General features: G+C 31.8%; 1 protein-coding gene across 1 annotated transcript in view; it reads right to left on the bottom strand.

Moving 5' to 3' along the window:
• Adamts19 (ADAM metallopeptidase with thrombospondin type 1 motif 19) overlaps positions 1 to 24,556 on the bottom strand; it is a 265,915-nt gene that overhangs the window by 123,687 nt on the left and 117,672 nt on the right. The window contains exon 8 of the mRNA XM_046460436.2: positions 14,826 to 14,931. Coding sequence (XP_046316392.1) covers positions 14,826 to 14,931 — 106 coding nt within the window. The remainder of the gene's footprint in view (positions 1 to 14,825; positions 14,932 to 24,556) is intronic.

The following is a 24,556-nucleotide window of genomic DNA, read 5'->3' as shown; positions in this document are numbered from 1 at the left end:
CTTCTGGGACTTGGTAACTAAAATCTCAACATGAGTATTGGATGAGTATCCATACAACAAATGCCTATTCGTTAAAATATCAATTTTTTTAGTATCTATAATGTAAAATACACTCAACTTTGTGCTGTAAAAGAAAAATATGTTAGATATTAATTCTGTTTTCAGAGATTGCTGTCCAGTTGGAGACCTATGTGTGTACATGCACACATACACACACACACACACAGACACCCATGCCGCTATAAATTTGAATATCAAAAACAATCAAAAGTGACAAGTGATATATGCAATAAACTGTACAAGATGTTAAAAAAGTAATTTTTGACATTTTCATTCAAACTTCCCAGTTTAATTTCTCCAAGGTAATAGCTTTTGTCTTGTCCACTAATGGATACAAATTTAGTAGATATAAATCAGTAGGATTGAGAATTGGCATAAGAAAAAAATGCATGGTTAAAGACATGCTCTTTTAAAATTATGGATCATTTGTAATCATTGAAATACAGAAGTGGATTATAACTTAGAAAAATAGATTCTGACTATTTTCTAAAACTCATTAATTTAAGACTAAGGGATTTGGAGTTCATTCGTTAGGTAAAAGGAAGCAGGAATAAAAATTTCTGAACTGGAATCAACACCAAAATTAAGGATGCTGCTAGTGGTATGATACAAGCTAGAAAGATTTCATATTAAATGCAAGAAGACCAGTAAGGTGGGTATTGCAAGAGTCCAAGCCTAAGGGAAGAACAGGAAAGGAAAGACACAAGATAGATACTTTAGGGGAAGAGTGATTAGAATTTGGTAACTGATTATGGAAGAAAATAAGGAGAGAAACTGGTAAAGATGCTTCAGATATCTCAACTAATGGTCTGGTAGCAGTATTGATGCCAGTAGCAGAATCACAGTTTTCTGAAGTTGCAGGTTTATAACCTGGCTCGACCCTCAGTTTTATCAAGGCATAATTTCCAGACGAATGTGTATGCAAATGTCATTGATTTCCAAGGGCTTATTAGACACAAGGCATCTGTAGTCTTAGTACTCCTGCAATCCCTAGGACTTTAGCAGGTGGCCTAAATATTTATTGCCTTCAAGGAACTAACTTTGCATATCTATTGCCTCATTTATCTCAAAGTCCTGAGGAAACTCCTGAGTGACCATTTTAGTGGAGAAGCTACATTTCAATGGCAAAATTCAATGATATACATCAGTTCTTTCCCTGGGTCAGAAAACAAAATGGAAACCAAAAACCACATATGCATGCTTGACCATATCACAAAGTGCTCTATGCTTTTATAATGATACAACATATATGGCCTTTCTTGTAAGCAATTTTATCAAACTCAACATCTCTATAAAGTAGGCAGTCTCATTTTCATATGAGATTTTCAATCACTGAATAAGTGGTATATGTGTAAAGCAATCCTGTTTAACTTGTAAAATATAGAACTCTTAAACAACTTATTTGACAATATCTATTACAAATATAAATAGTCATAAATGTGCTAAAATAAAATTATAAATACATATTATACATAATTTTAAGTCAAATCATTTTGTGTAAACTTTATGTTCATAGCACTATTCCAAAAATGCAACCTGTCCTAAAAGGACAATTTTATAATTAGCTGAAGAAAGTTTTGAGCCACCAGATAATTAAATTTTCAGAAAACAGATACCATTTTGTTAATGCAAAACAGTGATCACACCTGAGTCATTATGATTATTTTTACTGAAAACATTTTAAAAATGATGGTACTAAATTGAGCAAGTAGACAAATAATGAGTTGTTAAATCATTCCAGAAACAAACACAAACACAAATTAAATAACAATTACTAAAAGTACTATAGTCAAAGTTGGTAAAATGAGTTAAGTCTGTATCCACAAGTATTATTTGGCAAATATTCTCTAATTAAACTTCGACAGATATCGCTACATGGCCTCCCAAACTAGTTTTCACATTTACACTTAGAAATGTTTAAGCATATGTTTCATGTAGTCAACACTTTTTGTGTGTGGGGTGGTACCAGGGTGTAAACTCAGGGGCACTCGACCACTGAGCCACAACCCCAGCTCTATTTTATATTTTATTTAGAGACAGGGTCTCATTGAGTTGCTTAATGTCTCCCTTTTGCTGAGGCTGGCTTTGAACTGTAATCCTCTTGCCTCAGCCTCTTGAGCCACTGGGATTAAAGGCATGCACCATTGTGCCTGGAAAAATATGTGGATTTTTGATAAACATTTAAATTTTTGTTGAGGCTGGTTTTGAACTCGAGATCCAACTGCCTCAGCCTCCTGAGCCACTGGGATTACAGGTGTGCACCACCATGCCCGGCATTAATACTTTTTATGTACTTATATTGTTATCACAACATAATAGTTTATTTAATGAGCACATATAAAATGTGTTAGGGATGCAATGTTAAATAACAAAAAACATAAATACAAAAACAAAAAGGACATATACCTTGTCCTTAGGAAGCATGATCATAAAAATAATGTAAACTTGAAAATGTGAAAAATGAGGAATGTAAATTACATAGAACCTCTAAGAGAAGATACCAAGAAGATTTAATCCATACATTAGGTACACCTCTGAAGAAATGATCTGAAAGAAGAGTAAGAGAAAAGTGGAAAAGTGGGCAGAAGGAGTTTTCATACTCAGTTTGTGTTCATCTGCATGCATTTGTGTAATCTGGTAGGTAAAAGTGGTATTGCTTTGTAGTTTCAACTGGTATTCTTATGAAGGATGCTAAGGTTTGTTTTCACATAATCCATGGATAAATCTCTGTGGGCTATGTGTTGTTGTATCCTTTGTCTTTCTCTAATAGAGTTTTGATTATTTGAGTTATTGATTTGTAAGACATTCTTTGATATTAAGAAAGTATTTCATGTCATGTATGTTAGAATATATATATTCACTGTGATTTTTCTTCTATGTTAGACTTTTCCTTTTTACATTCAATTTTGAATAATGCTTTGTATATCTTTTCCTTAAACATTTATAACTTCATATCTAGAATCACAGCCATTCCCTGTACAAAAATGCAAAAAAACCCAACAAACTAAAAACGCTGGATTATAGAGTCAGTCTGGTGTACCTTGATGTGAAGCATAAAGCAAAGAATCAACTTGCTGCAACTTTTGTTACTGGATAATACAGTTCCTTCACTGACTATGGTCGTGTCTTTATTGTGTGTTACATTTCTACATCTTTTCATGCTCACATGTCAATTTTTCTTTATTCTTTTGAATTGACTTTGCTTATTCAATCACTAGAAATATATTAAAATAAATGTATTAATATCTGACACCTCACTTTCTTTACCCTCATATTTTTTTTTAAATAAGGACCTTTCCCATGTTGATTTTTCCATATGGACTTTATAATAAGGATGTCAAATAAAACAAATTAAATGAAAAGGAAAGTCCATTGGTACTTTTGGACATATCAGATTATATTTATATATAGATAATTGTTGTTTTATAGTATTGACTATTTCTTTCTAAGCCCAAACAAAGGTCTTTCCATTTTTATAACTCTGTGTGATTATAAATTCTTTCTTTTCATTTCTTTAAAAGTTTATTTCAAGGTTTTTATTTTTATTTTGTACCTTTTTGCCAACTTCAGTGTAAACAATTTTCTTCTTTTGTTACAGTTTGCAAATGGCTGTTGTTTATGTATTAGAAAGTAAACAGTTTTTAAAGAGTTTTGAAACAGACTAATAAAAATTATTATTTTTGATACAATTTCAGTATATTTTCTTGTGTTTTCCAACACACAGATAGTGTTCATTGTTTTTTTTTGTTCATTCCCAGGTTTGATTTTCACTTTGAAATTATGAATTATCATCATAACAAACATATACAATGTAAATGAATACTATATATATATATGTGTGGGTCCATGTATATGTAATCCAACATCAATCAAATGTTTAGGGAAACTCTCACAAGAATTTAAAACCTGAACAAGACAAAAATCCATTGGGGATCCTTGTCAGCCTGTTTTTTTTTTTTTCTTTGTGTGTGTGTGTGTGGTTTTTTTTTAATATGGTCACAATATCTTTATTTTATTTATTTATTTTTATTTTTATGTGCTGCTGAGTATTGAAACCAGTGCCTCACACATTCAAGGCAAGCGCTCTACCACTGAGCTCCAAATGCAGCTTCCTTATGAGATCACATGTCTTTGCCTTCTTTTGTGTGCTGTTTAGAAAGTCATTCAATTCTGAAGTCATAAAAACAGGGTCCTATATTTTCTCTTGAAAGTCTTAGGTATTATATTTTAGCCTTTATCTTATCTGGAATTGATTTTTATGTATGGTCTGAAGAACGTGTTCTATTTAATTTGTATATATGCACATCTAATTATAACACTGCATTCTCCTGAATTGTCAAACTTCACTAATCTGCAATATGTTACGTTACTCAGACAAGAGGTGAACATACAGTCATGGACTGCTTATGACTGTATCTTTGTCCTATTGTTCTACTTGTCTAGCTGAAGGACACACTGTGTTAGTTACTATAGTTGTATACTAGGTCTTGGTTGCTTGGTAGAGCCGGATTCCCACACCATTCTCCTCCTCATCTGCTTCTGCCTTCACCTGTACCTTCATCTCTTCCTTCTTGAAGAGTATATGACTTATGTTCATTTATAAATATATTTTGAAAGTACTTTGTTAACTTTCATTTTGAAAAGCCCTCATAGTATGTTTATTGAAAGGTCCAGGGGCTTCTAACTCATAGCAGATGTGAAATCTTCATATTATATCTCTCCATAAATATAGTATATTGTCACTAATATAAACTTAAGTTACTTAAATTTAAAATCTTTTTTTAGTTGTCAATGGACCTTTATTTTATTTATTTATATGTGGTGCTGAGAATTGAACCCAGTGCCTCACACATGCTAGGTGAGCACTCTACTACTGAGCCACAATCCCAGCCCAATTTTGTTACTTTTAATAAAGGCATACACTTTCTATCTTTTGTTGAATTTATTTCCAAGTACTCTGTATTATGTACTGTTAAAGCAAATGTTATTCTCCTTACAAAGTGATATTTTGTATTTTTGCTGTTGACTTTTGATTTTGGACATCTATCTTATATCCAATAATTTACTAAACTCACCAATTATTACCATATTTTACCTTTATATTGTATTAAGTTTTTCTGTAGGTAATTAAATCATTTGTGAATTAAAACAGTTCTATTTCTTCCATTCTCAACTGTATACTTGTTTGTGTCCCAGTATATACAGAATCAGGGACAGTGAGATCACTGCTATTTTTTTTTATTTATCTTTATTTTGTAAAGTATTCCACCATCAGGACTGATGTTTGCCATTTTTTCTTGTATATATACTTGAGAAATTATGATTTTATTGGATAGTTTTTCTCTATAATGAGGTAGTTCTAGTTCTTACTTTTAATCTGTTAATGTGGGAAATTAAGGTCTTAAATAATACTTGAATTTTATTATCCTGGCAATGATGATTTTATCTCCTTGGATTACCTTTGCTTATTTGTACAATGCTGTTTTATTTTGAAACTGTTTCTTCATTATTCTGAATCATTCTTAGAGAAGAATGAACTGTAATTTTCCTTCCTCATAATTGTTCCTTCCATTTCATATTACCATAATACTAGACTCAAATAATGAGTTTTTTTATTCTTAGAAAAATTAGATTAATAATAGCATTATTTTTCTTTGAATATTTTCATGTCTCTGGGCTGGCATTTTCTTTGGAAAGATTTAAAATACAGATTCAATTTCCTTAAATAGTTTTAGAATTTTAGGTCCGTCATAATATTTTCTTATTTCATCTTCACATAATTTTAATTTTTGACAGGAAAATATTCAGTATATTTTCTCAGTAGTATTGATATTTCTGTATTTGTGTGATGCATCCTTCCTATTACTTTTGAACCATTACTTCTTTTTTTTGATTAGTCTTTGAGTTTTACTTACATTTTCATAAAAACAATTTGAGTTTCATTGTTGATTTAATAATTTTTTTTTCTATTTCATTAATTTATAATATTTATTATTTCTACCTACAATTTCTTTGTCATTTTTCTAATTTCCTAATTTAAAATATTAGGTCATTAATTTCATAGTTAAATTTTTATTTGTATTTAAAGTTTCTCATTTTCTTCCATGCACTGCTTTCTCCCCATGCCTCAAAATTGTTAAATAGAATATTTGTTTTTATTTCATTATGAGAACATTTTTCTTTCATCTATGAGTTTTTCAAAAGTTGATTTTTGAATTTCTAAATGTAATTTTTAGTTTTCTTTTTATTTTTTTTAATTTGATTTCATTGTAGTTAGAAAAGTTTATCTGTTGATTAATTTTTTGTAACGTGCATAGACTTGTAAAATATTCTTTGTAAATATGCAGTGTGTTTTATTAGAGTGGGTATTCCTCATTTCTTGACTATAGGTTCTGTTATCTGCCACAAAAATACTTTTGACTATTCAAATCTTATCTTTTTCATATAAATCTTTCTATTAACTTGACTATCATTTACAGAGAGTGAGTTAACTATCTACTACACCATTATTGTAGTTATATCTATTTCTCCATTTAGTTTTTTAATGTTTGCCTTTATTCTTTAAAGCTATGTCATTAGATTCTGGTTGATTCCAAGGATTATTTCTTTTTCACTCTATGGAGTATAGGAAATCATTTATTTTCAGCTGACTTGAGATAGATATCATCAGGCAAGGAGCTCTGAATCATAGCCCCCATCAACCAGAGTGCAATAAACCCACAGCATCTTTGTCCAGTACCAAGACTCAACCCATTCTGAATGATAAATTCCTGTTCTCTTCCATTTCAATAGATTTCTTCTAACTTTACCATACAAAAATTTCACCTTATGGTTCTTTAGCTTGCCTATAAATAAAATGATTACTCTCTTTTTAGGGATTTTTTTTTTGAGTGTGCAAAATGGAGATGGGAAATTTCAATATTTTCTCAACTTCTATTTGATCCAAAATTCTAACGTAAAATTTTAAAGTGAAAGTAAATGCCTAACTACTACTTAGATTATAACAAATAAGTTCCTCAAACAGAAGATTTCATTTATATCTGCTGAGAGCACAGGAGGTAATACATTGAACACTAAGTACATTTTTAAGTACATTCAATGTGCCAAACACTATTTCAGATGCTGAGAATATGATAGTGTACTAAGGAGACAGAAATTTATTACATACAAATGTATAGCAGTTGAGGTAGGATTTTGAAAAAAAATTATGGAGAAAATTAAAGTGGAAAAAGTGGAATAAACCAAAGTCGTGTGTGTTTATTTCAATTTTAAGATATAAGAAAAGCTTCACTGAAAAATGATACTTGGGAAGAAAACTAAAGAAGAGTAGCGTCAGCCATATGGACTTCAACAACTTCAAGGCAAAAACAAGAGCAAAAGCAAAGGCCTGTAAGTGAGTATTTGCTTCATGTATTGGAGTTACAACAAAGAGCAATAAATCTGTAGGATTAGTTAGTAGATAGAAATGACCAGTTATAAGGGATGGAGGTTTGAACAGGTGGAACCAGAGGGTCATTGTGAGGGACGGGATTTCATCAAGTGAGACAGGAAGCTATTGAAAGGTCTTAAGTAAAAAAGTCAGGCAATTTGATTTGGTTCAGAACAATTTTCCTGACTTTGAGTTGGAAACAGCCTCTGTAGAAGGCAAGAGCTAAAAATATATATATATATATATATATATATATATATATATATATATATATATACACATCACTTTAGAGACTACTGTAATAATCCAATGAGAGGTGATGATAGCTTAGTCCAGCATGGTAAGAGGACAATTAAATGAGAAGTAATCAGATGTGGAGTTATTTATGATGATAGAGTTAACAGTTGATGGGTTGAATGTGGACTGAGGAACACAGAAGGCTGAAATGTAATTCTGTTTTTTGATTGACAGCTAGAATCATGGAGTGTGATTTAATGTGATAAGAAGACCTCAGGGGAAAACACTTTTGGGCAGAGGAGGAGTGATTTTCGTATATGTGCACTTAAATAAAATCTTCCCCCACATGGACTTGGATATATTTCAAAATAGAGAATATTATTACTATAAAGCTTTAATTGATAGCTTACTAAAAGTCCCAAGTAATATAAAATATGTTAAACAATTTCAATATGCATATAGCATCCACTTTCTAATCAAGTTTCACTGTCATTCTGTGCATAAGAATATTTTATTTACTAAGACAATTAATATATATATTTTAAAAATCATTGGTTATTTAATATATATTTGTTGAATAACTAATATATACCAAGCACTATCAAATCCATTAGAAATCCCATCATAAGCAAAAACATGGTTTATCACCTCTTGAGCTTATAGCCAAGTGAAGTGTATGTCTGATAGATGAACAAATGTGTACATTGGCCAAGGAAGTGGCGCCACTAAGATGTTTAATAGAGAAATTCATCCACACAGAATATTTCCTTTAGCAAATGGCTGTTGATCTGATACATAAAATGTAAGAAGGAAGAGAAAATTATTCAATGATGGGGAGAAAGAGCATCTCAGGTAGGAGTAGCTACCTGGGTCTATGTCCTGCAGAGAGTGGAAATACAGTACATTAGAAACACTGTAAGATCTCTAGTATGCCTGCTGTGCAGAAAGGTCACGGTATAGAGGATGAAAGGGATCACAAAGCAAAGTAAGGCTGAAGAGATAAGGTGAAGACATAATTCAGAGCTAGCCCAGAATTAGTTGAGTAGAGCTCAGTTAGCTAGAACTCATCCACATTTCTGGCACAACACTGTAATTAATATAATAGGATTTGGATCTGGACAAACTTGGCATTCAATGTCCGCTCAGGCACTTACTAGCTGTGTGAACTTTGGCAATCACTATCTCTAAAATAAAGTTAAGATTATTGCCTTCCTTATTTAGGTGGGAGTAGAAGTCTTTGGCCCTAAGGTGCTATAGCACTGCAAAGTTTTGCTCTTCAGAGCAAAAACCTCCAGATCTAACAAGGCCAGAAAGTGGTCACAGGATTATGTTATTAATAAGTACTTTTAAAATTATTATTTCCTTGACAATTTATATATTTTTCAATACCTAAACCTTGGATTGAATTTTTATAAACTTTAAATTAGGGCCTAAATTTTAGTAAAACCATGCCCAATAATAAAGAAGTTATTTTACTTTGGTTAGAACTCACAAAGAGAACTGAATTAATTTGTAGACCTAAAGAAATATCATGTGGGATGTATGTGTGTATGTATGTTCTTTCTTTCTATCACTGCTCTGTTCCTGTTACCTCCTATATATATGAAATATTATCTAATACACCATTAAATATCATACAAAAGCTTTATTACTTGCAATGAATTGCATCACAGAAAAATATTTAAAAACACTTCATACATTTGTAGACAGAGAGAAATATGTATAGACCACCTGTTAGACTAAAATTCTAAGGTTACATCTTTTGCAACTCAAATACAACTTCCCAGTGAAACACTGACAGAAAGAGTAAGGGTCTGCCCTACCTGTTACATGACAAAGTTCCTCAAAGTGTTGCCTGTACACTGGATCCTATTTGGTGAACACTTTTAAATTACTGCTTTGTCTGCAGATAAGTAGCTGGTGATAGAATGTTAATCAGTTACATCACTAAGCACATAGTTTAGTTTAGCAGGCTTTTAATTTTTTTTCCATTTCAAGTTTTTTTTCAGTGAAGGAATTTAAGTGCAGTATTCTATCATAGCTCCTTGTCTCATCGCAGACCACACTTAGGCAGTAAGCTCATTTATTGAATAGTTAAAAAACCCACAAATTTAATACAAAGAACTTTACTACATATAATAAAGTAAACTTTAGATGCCTTAACATCTCAAATGACATGTGTGTAAGAGAGGTAGAAGAAAAAAGAGAGGGAAAAAAGGAAAAATATTTAAAAAGCTATATAAAATGTGTTTTCCTAATATTAGAATGAGGAAATAATTATAATTGTAAAAACCTACAGAAGTAATAAAAGAAAGTATGAAATTTAACTACGAAAAAATATTTGCAGGCCAAAATATTAAAAATCAAGATTAAGTTAATTAGAACTAGGAATATCTTTCCAATATTTTCAATCAAAAGAGAATAAGCTTAACACAAAAAGAACTTCTGAAATATGAATTAATTTACTCAGCTCTGAAGTGACAATAAGAAAGAACACTTAGCTCAAAGTTTTGGGCAATTCGGTTAGATATATGTGTTCAGTTTAGCAAAATACCCATTAATCACAGACAATGTTGAGTTTTTATAGATAGACTTTGGCAAACCAATATAAAATAGGAGATCTTTCAAACTTTGAAAATATTATATAATTGTGTAGTAAAGAGTTAACTCAGCAAGTTGGGTGGTCCCCAACCTGAACATTCCAAAGAAAGGTTTGGTCCTTGCCTAGCTCCTGGGAGGTAACCTCTAAGCCCTTGGAATATCTTGCCAAGGTATCTTTGACAAGAATATCTTTGTTTAGCTGGGGGTCTTGGACCATGACAGTTTCTGCTAACAATGTGATTTATGGTGAGGTCTAGAGTCAGTTTGACCTCTGGAGGGGTTGGAAACTGAAGTTTTGCCTTTAGGCAGTCTGCCATGCCCACAGGACTGAACTTCAGGAAAAATACTGGATACCAAAGCTCAGGTTAACCTCTTTTGGTTGTTACTCTGGCCATGTTTTCACACTCATGGGAGAATAAAGCACCATCTGTCCCCACAGCTTCACTGGGAGAGAACGACTGAGAGTTTGGGCATGGTGCCTCTTGGACTTGGCTTTATGGGAGTTTTATCCTTGCTGATTTTAATTTGTATCCTTTCATGGTAATAAACTATAATCATGAGAAAAACAGTTTTCTTAGTTTTGTGAGTCCTGTTAGCCTAAGGGTGGTCTTGAGGATACTCCTCAGAACAGTAAATTAACCACAATTAATGCATTCTGATCTGAAAGCAAAGTGTCTTATTTTAACAAATTGTTGTTCATAAATAGCATATAGTGAAAATATGTTCAATAAACTATCAAATTTAGAAATAATTTCCCATATTTTTATTCATAAAAATAAATTTTTATACTTTATCATAATAAATTAATGAAGATATTGTTTGTATTATATGCATAGATATTAATTCATTTCTACCAACTAAAACATTTTCTTGATTAAAACTTTGGTTATAAGACAATTAATAACCCCTAAATTATTGCATAAAAAAGAAAATAATTTTGGAAAAGAATCAAGAAACATTAGTTTAAGGCACTTTGTTCCCTTTTTTTTTTAATTGCAGATTCTATCCTGTTCTTTTGTTTGTAACTGTACATAAGATATTTTTAAGTTCATAGTTTCCCAACTTAAAAAGGAAACTGACATTGTACTAGGTTCCTTTGCAATAGTAAGAGAAGGAATTTTTATTCTTTGATTATTAAAATTCTCCCTCTCAAGAGTCATCTTTTATAGTAATAAAAGTGATTTATTTTAGTGATTCATTGACTTTTCTGCTGTATGTTGAGTTTTTCTGTGAATTTCTAGAAATCAGTTCAAGTCAACAAATATACACTCAAATCAATTTAGAAATAGTTTGTGATTATGAAGACATTCTTGAATTAAAAAGTTAAAAGAGAACCATTCTACTATTTTAAAATTGTGGGTGAAAGTATATGTAAGAATTTGTTGTTAGTTTTTAGAAAAATATTTTCACTTATATAATTTGACACCAAAAAATAGGTGATCCAAAAAAAAAAAGACAAAATAAGACCTATGACCCTTAATCAATTATACTTCTAAGTAAAAGTGTTCTGCTTGTGTGTGTGTGTGTGTGTGTGTGAGAGAGAGAGAGAGAGAGAGAGAGAGAGAGAGAGAGAGAGAGAGAGAGATCTGTAGATATAATTATTTAATATCTGAGAAGACTCTCCATTTGATGGGCTGTGAATATATGAATATTTTTAAATTTCATTTTTCTTCATTTCTTTTACATAATACCTTATATCTTACACTGGATGATGCTAATGATAATGACACAACTTATACAGATAAATTTCCTCCTGTTTTTATTTTTATAAAGATGACATCATTCTCAACACCTCTCATCTCTCATTGCCTAGCATCAAGAGAACACTAGTCGACTTTGAAGACAAGTATTTCTTGGTGAAAGAAAAGTTTTAGTAACTTTTTATGGGACCATTTGTATATGAAGCTGTTACTGCATAAATGGTGTAAATAGTTATTATTCAGAAATTCACATTTATTTATTCAGAATTGTATTTATAATTTATTTGCAGCTTTTAAAACTATTATTTTATTTCTTGCCCCCAAACTTTATTCTTAATATTTTTCCTTCGAATAATGCCCATATTTTTCTAAACTGAAAATATCTTTGAATTTTACTGTATTAAGAATGCAGATCCTATTGTTTCTGGGTTGCAATATTAAGTGAGGTTATTGCATTTTTCCTTAAAGGATGATGATTTTTAGGTTACTTATCTTTTTTTTTTTTTTTTTTGAAGTAAATTAACTCCTTGTATTCAGGTTAGTCAACTAAAGACTGAAAGTATACATGGGATAAAAATAAAGTTATTTTACACTTAAAAAAGCCAGGCATGGTAGTGCATATCTGTAATCCCGGTGGCTCAGGAAGCTGACATAGGAAGATCTCGAGTTCACAGCCAGTCTCAGGAAAGAATGAGGCACTAAGCAGCTCAGTGAGATCCTGTCTCTAAATAATACAATATAGACAAAATAGGGCTTGGGATGTGAATCAGTGTTCAAGTGCCCCTAAATTCAATCCCTAGCACCAAAAAGAAACAAACAAACAAATAAAAAAACAACAACAACAAAAAAAAACTAATCACTTGAAAATTGTAAGGAGAACAGATTTTAAGTGTCCTCACCAAAAACAGAAATAAGCAAGAAGTATGTGAGGTAATACATATGTTAACTACCTCAATTTACCAATTTCACAATGCATTTATATTTAAAAATAGCATGCTGTATTGAACAAATATATACAATTTTTGACAGTTAAAACATGTAAAAATGAATTTTGGATAATGTCGTATTTCTTAGACTGGGTTATGGATACATTGAAATAATCAAATTTTGGTTGCTTATGGAACTGAGTATCATTTAATCACTCCTTTTTACTTGAATAAGTCATGTTCTATATGAGTTTCTATATGAGTTTTTTCTTTCTTTTTTCTCTCCCCACCACCCGCACTCCCTGATTTTTTTTAAACAGTACTGGAGATTTGGGACTGAATCCAGAGCCTCACACTTGCAAGGCAAATTCTGTATCACTGAAACTACATCTTAACTCCATGAACTATTTCTTTGAAGTTTTCTTCTACCAATCGAATTCCATTGCCAACTCAATCTTACTCAGTTGCCTACAGAGTCCAGGAATATAATGAAAACAAGGCAAGGTGCATATGTGACACAAGAATGGTGTAGCCTGTGATGAGCTGGGAAACATGGGCCCATGAGAAGTGTACAGACTTCACTCAGCTCCAAGGAATGTTTTTCATTAAGGGACTGTGGGTTGAAAGCTGCCAAGTCTGTAAGTCAAAATTTTAATGTCAAACACCTATCTATCTATCTATCTATCTATCTATCTATCTATCTATATATATATATATATATATCTTTTAATGTTAACAATTAGTTCAATTTTTAATCACTAAAGGCCAAACTAAATTGGTCTCTGACCAAAGAAGATTTCATAAAGATTACCTTCCTGATTAGGGCTTCACTACTTCTGAGTCCAGTGAAAATAATTTTATTGTATTACTGATTAAACTAGAAATTGGGAAAACCTATATTCAAAATCAAGTCTGATTTCCAATCACAGGTTATTTTTACTGCAATATATTTCTTGAAAATATACACATTATTTTTAGGCCATGTTAATCCCAAAGTAAGCCCATAATCAGGGTATTGTTCGTGATTTTATTGATGATGCATCTAAGGCTCAAGGATAGCAGTAACTTCAAGTGGAAATTCAGAAAAGTATGACCTGAGTTGTGACTTGAGTTCAAATCCCTGCTCCAATAAATTACCGTTTTTATAATTTGGGGAAGGAAATGAGCTTCTTTATACTTCTGTTTTCTTTCCTTTAAAGTGGGTACATTAATGACACTAAATAACAAGATTATTGTGAGAACTCAGAAATGTGGAAGTACTACCTATGTGTTGCTATTTTTACTCATTATTATTATTAATATTAGTAAAATAAAAACTGACAGCAACACTTGGTTTTGGTACTAATGAACTAATCTATATAAAGAACTCTACCTAAGTATTATTAATGTTAATTACATATGATCATGTGTCTAATTTAATTCTGTTTTAAGTCCATTATCCCTAAATCCTGCCAGTTAATTCTTTTAGTATGTGCCTAGTAGTAAAAAAAAAACAAACAAACAAAAAAAAAACACTGATACTATTATAGGCTAGGAATACTTGCACTTGTGCCAAAAATATGTAGTTTTGCAGTTTCATCATTATTGCAATACTTACATTATTTGGAAATGTGTAGTGAAATCAATCATGCAGTGTAATGATTTTCTTGAGAATTTTAATAATGTAATAAGATTTTGTTCAAAGTGTCAAGAAGGTTATAACTCAAAATCCACTCTTTGAATTTATATAGTTTTTCTCCACCTTTCCTTCTATCCCTAAGTCTTAAAATATTATATGAATTCCAAGTAAATATCAAAATATATGCCTCTAATTCAATAACATATTATAATCATATATGCTAAAATATATAATTTAGGATGACTTTTACTTACTTGTGACCCATTTCATGAGCAATTGTAAATGCAAGATTCAGGCCATTGTCTTCAGCAATGATACACTTCCTCTTTTCACTGCACATTCCATTCAAGTAAGCTATACCTAAAAGAAATCAACATTTATTATCATATGTCTAATTTACATTGAAAACGCTCATACTAAGTATTAGTAGAGGGAATAAAAATGATGGTTGTTTCTACTTAAATATATCAATATGAAATTATAAAATCAACCCTTTATAAATACAATTTTAAGAAAATATGTGTAAATCAATCAATAAACCCCAAATATCTTTTCAGTTTCATATTTTAAATGAATTATTTTACCTTTTACCAAATTCTCAAAATATATACTGTAACAATATATCTTATAAATATTACTTTTCCTTGTTATGTAACATAAATGAACAGTAACAATATAGAAAATATAAATAAAAAGTAATTGCTATGGTTTGGTTATGAGGTATCCCGGGAAAACTTCTGTTAATGCAGGAATATTCAGAGGTACAGTGATTGGATTGTGAGAGCTGTAACTTCATCAGTCTGTACTAGTTTGAATGACTGGGTGGTAACTGCATGGCTGGAGGAGGAGGATCACTGGGTCTCTCCCAGGAAGGGTGCATCTTATGGGCCCCATCCTTCTTTCTCTCTCCCTTTCTATGCTTTCTGCCCCCTACTCCCCAATCATGAGATGACCTGCTTTCCTCCACTGGACCCTTCTTCCATGATATGCTGCCTCACCTTGGGCCCAGAGCAATGGAGTCTATGGACTGAGATACTGAGATTTCTGAAACTGTGAGCTGAAATAATCTTCTCTTCCTCTAAGTTGTTCTTGTTGAATATTTTGGTCACAGCAATGCTAAAACTGACCAAAACAGTAATGATTATGCTAAGTATTTTTCAATTCTTATAAAGATTTTAATTTCAAAAAAATATAAAAAATAAACTATATATAAGTCAGTCTTAAACTGACATTTACATTTTGAATTAATGAAATTTTGAAATTGTATTTTAATTAATATGTATAAGAAATAGCTTTGCTATTTGAATAATTAAAAGACTTCCTTTGAAACTATTTTATTTAAAAATATGTTCTCTTGGTTGAATGATGATAATGAAGTATTACTTAAGATAAAAATTTCAGCAAGATGTTAGTCCTTTTGGTTCACTTTATCAGAGCGGAAAGATAAAAAAATTATCTTCTCCTAAAAGGACATTTACATTTTCTTGATGTTTGAAAATACAAAATAAAAATCTGAGATTAAATGTCCTCACAAAATACTAAAAGGAAGTTCACTATAATTAGCATGCTTTTTATTACTGTTCGGTACAAAATTCCCTGCAGGAGTCCCACATATTTTGCCACCCTTTTCATCACAATTAAAACTGTCCTATCAACATGTTCATATTTAAAACTCAGTGTGTATTTTTATCATGTCATTTGCTCCACGGATCAGTACATATCAAATGTAGGTGCTTTAATAAGTTTTAAGATTTACATTTCTTCTCTTGCATACTATTATTATTGATATCAGGGATTGAATTCAGGGGCACTTCAACAGTGAGCCACATCCCCAGCTCTTTTTATTTTCTTTATTTTGAGACAGGGGCTTGCTAACTTGCTTAGTTCCTTGCAAAGTTGTTGAGGCTGGTTAAAACTTGCCATCCTCCTGCCTCAGCTTCCTGAGCTGCTGGGATTACAGGCATAAGCAACTACACTGGGCTCCTGTATATCTTAAAATATAATTTTACCCCACATAAAAATAGTATTACTACTTATTTACAATTCATATATTCTCCATATATTTCTATTCTTAACACATTGACTAGAATTTCGAATATAATATTTAAATATATAGAGAGCACTGACTTTTTTTCCCTTCTGACATTAATCAGAATGATTACAGTTTCACAGTTGCTTATGATACTTGCTGTGGAACTTTCACTAGATATGTTTTAACTTAAGAAAATTTACTTCCTGATGTTCTTGCAGGTCTAGGTGAAAAAGGAGGAAACACCTGACATATCAGCCAAAGGTGTATGGGAGTCACATAGTATTTTCTGGAAAAGAACCAAAAGGTGTAGATAGCCACTGAGAGATAATCCAAGAGAGCTGATTAAGCTCTCTGGGAAGACTTTATGAGTCAGAAAAAAAAAATGTTTCTTCAGCTGAGGATAGAAAGCACCTGTCTGGAATAGCACTAGTAGGCCTAGTGGCTAAAACAGAAAAGAATATTAATGAAATTCAATATGGGTTGATGTTTTGTAGATCAGATGTGAAGGAAGAATCAAAAGCCATGAGTTGACAGTAAATTTGAGAGTGAAGAAGGGACAGAACATGTCCCTGTAGGAGATAAGTAAAGAGGTATGGCAGAGGATGCCTAATAATTTCGAGAACAAAATACAGTAATAGAATAGAATCATCAATGAAGAAAAAGAGCAAACATATTACAAAAAATTACAGATGATTGTGGCCAGAGAGCAGAATTTAGGGATTTACGTTTCAGAGATATTCCTAGGTATCATAGGAGACATGCCTAGGTATCATAATGAGAGGACAAAAAGGTACGGGTAATGATCATCTAGAGTTATGCCAAAGATTGGTGAGTATTGGGTGGACTGAATAAGTGAACAAGAAATTGATATGATCAAAATCAACTCAAGAAAGTGGGAAAGGTGGCCAATGTCTATAGAAAATATGGTAAAACATCAAAATCAATCAATTTACAGCTATAAAATTGGTAAGCTGAAGTGCTTCAGCTTTAAAGAGTTCATATGCAAGGGTAGGAGAGAATTTGAAGCACAGAGAAAGACAAATGTGACAAGTACACCACTATTGTTATCTTCCTTGCATCAGTGCTGTAATATACAGGAAGAGAAAGAATGAAGAATGACCTCTCTAGGGACCCTAGCTTATAGAAACCTATAACCACCAGTTTATAAGAAACCAAAGACTATGGTAAAAACAAAAAAGGATGGTAAATATTCTTGTGTATAATATCAAGGCATATTTTGTACTAGGTAGAGGGAAGTGAAGGAGGGGAGGGGAATGTGCAGATAGGAAGGATAGTAGAATGAAACAGACATTATTGATATATATATATATATATATATATATATATATATATATATATATGACTGCTGACTGATGTGATCTTACAACATGTATACTCAGAAAAATGAGGAATTATGATTGATCAAAGTGCATAAATGCAATCTCCTGTCATGTATAACTAATTAAAATTAAAAAAAAATAAATGTATACACAATAATATAAAATATTCAAAAAGTGATGATTATGATGATTACATATTTGCATTGATGGATGCCTACAACTATGTATTTAAAAACCTTACTGCCACATATGCATAGGATAACAAATCAACTAAGTATATGTCAATGTGCTAATAGAAATTACATCATACGGGGCTGGGGATGTGGCTCAAGTGGTAGCGCGCTCGCCTGGCATGCGTGCGGCCCGGGTTCGATCCTCAGCACCACATACAAGCAAGGATGTTGTGTCTGCCGAAAACTAGAAAATAAATATTTAAAAAAGGCTTTCTCTCTCTCTCTCTCTCTCAAAAATATTACATCATATGGTAAGATTATGGACAGAGTTCTTTTTCTTTTGCCATTTTTTAAATTCATGTAAGTGTTTATAATAAAAATTAAAGATGCACAAACATAATCTTGTCTATGAGATTTGATTAATAAATACAGGTTCTACTAATTACAGATCAGGAAATGGTCTAAATACCAAAAGTGACCTTCTCCTGTTATTCTTTTAATTAAGTGTAAAACTTGGAATCCTCAATAAGATTGATAAATTCGAATTTCATTATTCTTATATTTGGTAGATCAAGGAGTTTTTCTTTGCCTTGAAATTTATGGAGAAAATTGTAACCATAACTAATTCAAATGACTTGCATTATCCTGTTTAAAAGCCCATGCTTTTAAAGTCCTTTCAAGAACCCACATGTTTCTTATTATAATAAGGGATAGGGGTTAGAAGGGGAAAGGATTTAACACAGCTGTTATTAAAGATAGATGTAATACAGACCCATTTCAAAGAGCTCCTAATATAAAGAATTCTTGAAATGTAAAGCAAACAAAAACAATTTTCTAATTTCTCGTCTAAATTGAATCAAGTCATGTACCAGAAGTCAAAAGAATCTCTCATCCCAAAACAAATAATACTATCCCAGGACATGGCATGATACACACCATCAAGATGGTCAGGCTCCTGAAACCCTACAGGATGTATTTTACAATATTGAACCAATGGGGAAATCAGAGTTCAAATCTGATTAAATGTACATAATATATACAGAAATACTCAAGATCTCCAGCCATCAGGGAAATGCAAATCAAAACTCCACACATCTATTCTCATCACAGTCAGAATGACCATTATAAAAAAATAATAATAATAACAAATACTGGAGAGATTATGGAGGGAAAAGAACTATTACACACCACTGACATGAATTCAAATTTGTACATCCACTATGCAAAAAAGCATGGAGGATCCTCAATAAATTAAAAATGAGCTGCCCTGTGCTCCACCACCACTCCTGGGCACATAGCAGAAGAAATAAAATCAGTATACAAGAAAGAAACCTTCATATCCATGTTTATTGTGGCACTATTCACATTAGCCTAGGTATGGAATCAACCTAGGTGTTCATCAACAGACGATTGGATAAAGAAAACATGGTATATATATATATATATATATATATATATATATATATATATATATATATAAAATTATATATATATGTGTGTGTGTGTATACACACTATTATTAGCCATAAAGAAGAATGAAACCCTATCATTTGCATGAAAATGAATTGGATGGGAGACATAATGTTAAGCAAAATAATAAGCCAGACACAGAAAGACAAGTATCACATGTTTTCTCTCATGTGGGAACTAAAAAAAAAAATCAATTAAATGATCTGGAAGTGGAAGCGGGACTATTATGGACTGGGAGGGAGAAGGAGGAGTGAGGGAGACAGAGGGGAAAGGTAGGAGAGGGTAAGAAAAAAGAGGGTGGACATGATCAAAACATAATATATGCATGTATACAAATGCCACAGGAAGGCCATTAACTTATACAGTTAATATGTATTAATAATTACAATAAACAGAAATTAAAAGTAAGTATTCTGGCTTACTTAACTTTTTTAAAATCTGTTTTTGTTGTAGGTGGATGGAATGCCTTTATTTTATTTATTTTTATGTGGTGCTAAGGATCGAACCCAGTGCCTCACACATGCCAGGATAGTGCTCTGCCACTGAGCTACAGCCCCAGCCCCTAACTCTTGTTTTTAACTACTAGTGACACTACCTGAGTTCAGAATCCTGGCTCTCTTGGTACAAAATCCTAGTAGGATAAGCGTGGTGATGCTAGCAGCTTTGGAGGCTGAGGCAGATGGATCACTAGTTCAAAGCCAGACTCAGAAATTTAGAGAGGCCCTAAGCAACTCAGCAAGACCCTGTCACTAAATACAATACAAAAAAAAAAAAAAAAATGGCTCGGGGTATGGCTCAGTGGTTAAATGTCCCTGGATTCAATCCCTAGTACCAAAAAGGAAAAAAAAAAAAATCCTGGTAGTGTTAAAGGTAAGTTATTTACTCTATTACCCTAGCCTTTGAGGTAAGTTTTTATTTGCCCATCAATTCTATAATCATTTGCAACTTGATGGAATAATAATAACTGTGATATATAATAAGCAGGCAAGTACAAAAGTGGTAAGCATAACTTTAGGAATGTGAGCCACACAGATGTACTTTTTCAAATGTGATCATTAGGATAAAAAGACATGTAATAGTAGAAAAGAGATTATAGAAAATTCAAAGAATAAAAGGTTTTAGAGAGGGAAACACTGGATAAAAGTTAAACAAGGAAAGGCAAAAGAAGGTGAGAGGTGGGAGGGAGCTTCTGAACAAAGGACTGAGCTTGGAGAAGGGAAAGGCGATGATAAGAGTCAATATTTCTCATGGAGTGGTAGCTTAGGTTCTCTAAATGTGCAAGCCATGCAGTCTTTCTCTGCATTAACACTATATCTGTATAGTGAATGTGCTAAAGGAATTGCATATTCCATGAAACAAAGATTAAAAAACTGTGATTCAACTCATGCCTACAATGTAATTTTGAAGAATAAAACTGTACTTCACCCACTTACAAAGAAAATTTTTGGAATGATATAATGGTGGTATCTAGATAATATGACATCTATTTGCATGATTACATTCACTTGAACATATTTTTAAAATAATAATTAGTCTTACCAGTTGGGTAATTATCTACCTGATTAAGTAAAAGACAAGATAATGATCTATGAATATAAAAGTACAATTATACAAATTGTTTAATAAGTATAGTTTTAAATGTAATTTTAAAATATAGTATTCCAGATTTTCTTAAATACTGAAGTAATCTACGATATTCTTAACAGTGCAGTTTTTATAAGTACTGAGAAAAAATGACTTCTTTCAAAAAAAGAGTATAATAAAATATAAACTATATAATACATTTCTTTGACCAAATGTGGTAAAACATTATATAGACATTAACATGTTGTTTGAGTTTCAATACCATGGTAGACTGAGTCCCCCGTCATTAAGAAGTTTTGAATGTACAGTGAAATGTGAAGAAAAAATTCCCAAGTACAAGTAGGAATTTTCTAAACCTAGAGAGATAAGATCATAAGTTGAAGTTGCTACAGCCTGGGTATCATTAAGATTCAGGTTTTATTAGAGAGGGGTGTTGTTTCAAATTGTCTGCAGTTACAGATACTGTTGGGTAGGAATTGAGAGCCATGCACAAACCAGAAAGCCTGGAATCAGTGTTGTTCATAACCTTTAAACATCCATTAAAGTAACTTTAAAATTTGCCAATAGAGGAAAGCAGCAAAGTAGTTTGGAACAATAACAGCAACAACAACAAACCTTCTAGTTATGATACAATACATTCCATTAAGAAATCAAAACCTCAAACTACCGTGAGCATAAAAGTAAAGTATAAAGTATCATGCTAAGTCATGAATATTATATTAGTTTTTTATCACTATGTGACCAAAATGCCTGAACAACTTAGAGGACAAAAAGTTTATTTTGACTCATGGTTTAAGAGGCCTCAGACTATGGTTGATCAACTTCATTGTTCTGGATCTAATATGAGTTAAAATGTCATTGCAGAAGTGCATAGTGGAGGAAATCTGTTCAGCTCATGGCAGGGGGAGGCAGAGAGAGTACAAAAAAGGCCAGGAACCGGCATAGTCCCCAAGGCCACACCCCCAGTGACCTTCTTCATCTCACAATGCCCTATCTTGCTGCAATTACTATACAAGCAGTTCATTCAAATTATTAATCCATCTGATGGATTAATCCACTAAGACATAGCCTTCAGAATCTAGTCATTTCACTTCTGAATTTTGCTGCATTATCTAATACATGAGGGTTGGATTTTTGTGGGGAGGTAGTGGGTGCCCTTCTGGATCCAAACCATAACAAGTATAATGTAAAAATTAGCCCTATGCTATGTAAATCCATGTTAGTCCAGTAATGTTAAATGAAATACGACGGTGATGAGACACTTGATCATATCAGCAAGTGTGAAATTCCCAAAAGGAAAAAAATTCCACTGAAGATTAGCTCACAAACAAAATTACAAACCAAATAAAGAAATGGTCCACTGTGAGAGAGGTCATGGATAAAAAATCTAGAGAAATAGGTTATGGAAATAAAGATATCTTAACATAATGATGAAGAGCTTGAAACCCACACTCAGTGAGCCAACACAACCCAAATGCATTATTTTGTAAATTACACAGAAAACTCTTCTTCATAATACTTCATATTAAAATACTGGTATGATTAACTCATTTTTTTAGAATATAAATATTTACTGGCATGTGATTAAAACTGTTAAAATATTAGTTATAATGTACTTGTACACTATATACATTATATGTGTAACACATATTATGTGTTGTATATGTTATAATACATAATGCATAAGTAAATACAATAATTTATAGGTAAAAATTTAAATTCATCTGTTACAATATGTGTTGACCTTAAAAAGACCCTCACTGAAGGACTAGTAAAAGAAGTTCTACAGAAAGTAGTAGAACATAAAAACAAGGAGTTTATATAAGAAATCCCACATGAAAATCTTAGTAAACATTCATAATAAATTAATCGTGATTGTAATAAAAATGTCTGTTTGGAGGTATGTGAGATTTGCAAAATGATGGAGCTAATGTAGTCAATGCAATATCATAAAATTAGATAAGAAATGAACAGATTCAAAAACTTGTATTATTATTAGGACTCAGGATAGAAATAGCTAATATGAAACTATATTCATTGAAGAAAATGAGTTTTAAAAATCTGTAACTGCTAATACTTGGGACTATAATGAACTACTAGCAAAGGAATATGAATTTAAAGAAATTTTTAAAAACTCAATCATTGCAATACATGCAAAAATACAGGCTTAATGTAGAGAAATAAATCTGCTAAGATAAAAGCAGAAAATAAAAAAAGATACATCATTATCAAATTAAGGTAAACAAATGTATTAAACTTGCTTAAAGAAACAATTGTTGCATTGAATTTTCCCCTCACTATCTGCTGTAAAAAACACATGCAAATTAGAAGTATAAAAATATTTAATTTTGAAGTGGAAAAAAATCACCAAATAAAATAACCTCAAAAATTGCTGGTGTCACAATATTTTTTTTTACAAAACATAGTATAAGAAAAATTATTGTGCATAGAGGGAGTCATTACTCAATCACCAGAAGCATTTGACAATATTTAACATGGATATATGTCGTAGTTTAGTCCCAAATTACTGATAAAATTAAAATATACCATTCTAAACAAGTATGTTTGAATCTTTCAACAATTGATAGACTAAGTAGATGAAAATAAAGATAAAAAGAAACAGAATCCAACTACTCCATATAAAATGTTTTATTTAATTCACACAGGCATGCATGCACACAAACAGACACACACACACACACACACACACTTTATATCTAACAATTGAGGACACATTATCATTTTCAAACTTGCATCAACTCTTTCTAAAGAAGACAGTGCAACTGAACATTTGGTATATACCTAAAGAATAACGTGATAGAGGTAATATTTCCTATCCACACCATAGTAACATTGAGACAGTTACTCTTCCAATTCCTCCCAATAAATGAATAATTTAAAACAGACTTCTAAATAACTTCTTGATCAAAGAAAAGAAACTACAAAAGAAAATATGAATATTCAGAACTAAATGCATCCACTCACTCATCACCTAACAAAGCTAATAGAATATAATGCAGAGTCATTCAGAGCAACTCAATATTCTTGCTGAGAACAAAATTGAAAAAAAAATGAAAATATTTTTAAAGGCATCTGAGAACTATAGAAAAAAAGGGACTAGAGGTTTCTAAGTCCTGAAAATTGAAGAAACTATCAACGGTGACAAAAATACCTACAGATGGTTTTCCCTGGTGATAGTTGTTGATTTTCAGAAAAACTAGAGGTTGAGAAGCTGATATCATCCAAGAAGAGGACAATCACAGAAGAAATAGGGGCTGGGATGGAGGGCAAAATTTTGTCATCCATCCAAGACTGGAGTCATTAGTGGTCATGCAAGATTTGAGAAAGAAATTTGGAATTTCCCCCCTCAAGACAGTTGCCATTTT

This window comes from Marmota monax, unplaced genomic scaffold (genome assembly GCF_021218885.2).
Source record: "Marmota monax isolate L192 unplaced genomic scaffold, Marmota_monax_Labrador192_F-V1.1 WCK01_AAM20220418_F8-fsc00006, whole genome shotgun sequence".
In the NCBI taxonomy this organism is placed as follows: domain Eukaryota; kingdom Metazoa; phylum Chordata; class Mammalia; order Rodentia; family Sciuridae; genus Marmota; species Marmota monax.
The sequence above is the reverse complement of the archived record's forward strand: the minus strand, read 5'-3'. Positions and strand labels throughout refer to the sequence as shown.